The 1,198-nt window shown below is 67.7% G+C and overlaps 1 protein-coding gene across 1 annotated transcript in view; it reads left to right on the top strand.

Moving 5' to 3' along the window:
* LOC101638330 (secreted Ly-6/uPAR domain-containing protein 2) overlaps positions 1 to 1,198 on the top strand; it is a 6,568-nt gene continuing 5,370 nt past the window's right edge. Inside the window, exons 1-3 of the mRNA XM_030884640.2 lie at positions 1 to 47; positions 773 to 936; positions 1,071 to 1,172. Of these exons, the coding sequence (XP_030740500.1) occupies positions 885 to 936; positions 1,071 to 1,172 (154 nt within the window). The 5' untranslated portion in view covers positions 1 to 47; positions 773 to 884. The remainder of the gene's footprint in view (positions 48 to 772; positions 937 to 1,070; positions 1,173 to 1,198) is intronic.

Here is a 1,198-nt window from a genome sequence, read left to right on the forward strand (position 1 = left end):
ACGGCGGACGAGCAAGCAGGGTGGTGCCGGGAGCGGCGGGCGGCTGGGTGAGTGCGGGGCGCGGGCGGGGCGCAGCGCGGTGAAGGTCACCGGCGAGGTCAGCTCTGACACCCGCGCGGCAGACCTCCCAGGCTCGGAACCGCAGACCTGGAGGCGGGGCCCTGGGCGGGGGCGAGAGGCCTCCAGGCCTGGACACAATGGGCCGGGCATTCTGGGGTTGACGCCCAGGGAGTGGGTTAGGAGAGACGGCCCCAGTGCTCAGCCAGGGAAGTTGAATTTGGGCCCCTGGCAAGGGGACGGAGGACCCCGTGAGCCCTGGAAAGAGGGAGGCGCAGTTCTGGCCCCCCAGCCCCACGCTGGGCCTTGTGGCTGCCGTGGGGCCCTAGTGCGCTTCCCGGACGATTTCCAAGCGCTGTTGCAGGCCACCCAGCAAGGACACTCAGACTTGAGGGCTAGGGCCGTAGGCTAGGGCCAGAGACCTCCAGGAGGGACCCAGACTCCCCCGGACTCAGCCCTGCCCTCTCGGGGGGTCTCCCAGGGAGGGGCGTGAGCGGCCAGCCCCTACAGCCGCCCTGGCAGTCACAGCCCTAACTGCTGGACTGTGCGCCGCCTCTGGGACTCACCTAGACCACTCCCCACCAGCCACGTTCCTGGTGAGACTGTCCCCACAGGCCCACCTCAGTGTCACCCCTCACCTCCAGCCCCAGTTAGGCACTGCTCTGGCCACCCCCACACCTGACCCTCCTCTGTATGTTCTGTTTCCTCGGGGCAGGAGAGCCTAGTGGACAGTGCGCTGTTGGATCCTCTGTGCCCCCCACGCCCCTGAACTGCATCCGGACCGCTGCATCAGCCAACACTCGCTCTCGCGACCTCTGGCCACAGCTATGACTTCCCTGGTTGGCGTGACGCTGTTAGCGCTGCTGGCCCTACCTCTGGGTAAGGTGGCTGGGCAGACCTACGAGGACACAGGCCTGTGGGCGGTGTGGGGAGGGGAGGCCGGCATCCCTTCTCTCCTTACAGTTTGGGGAGGGGACAGGGGTCCTTCGGTGACGTCCCGCCCCCGCCCCCAGCCCAAGCGCTGGACTGCCACGTCTGCGCCTACAACGGCGAGAACTGCTTCAACCCCATGCACTGTCCGTCCATGGTCTCCTACTGCATGACCACGCGCACCTGTGAGTAGACAAGGCCTCGCGCGCCA

Source organism: Echinops telfairi, unplaced genomic scaffold (assembly GCF_000313985.2).
Source record: "Echinops telfairi isolate 266 unplaced genomic scaffold, ASM31398v2 ScPeMD7_1;HRSCAF=3_0, whole genome shotgun sequence".
Lineage (NCBI taxonomy): Eukaryota > Metazoa > Chordata > Mammalia > Afrosoricida > Tenrecidae > Echinops > Echinops telfairi.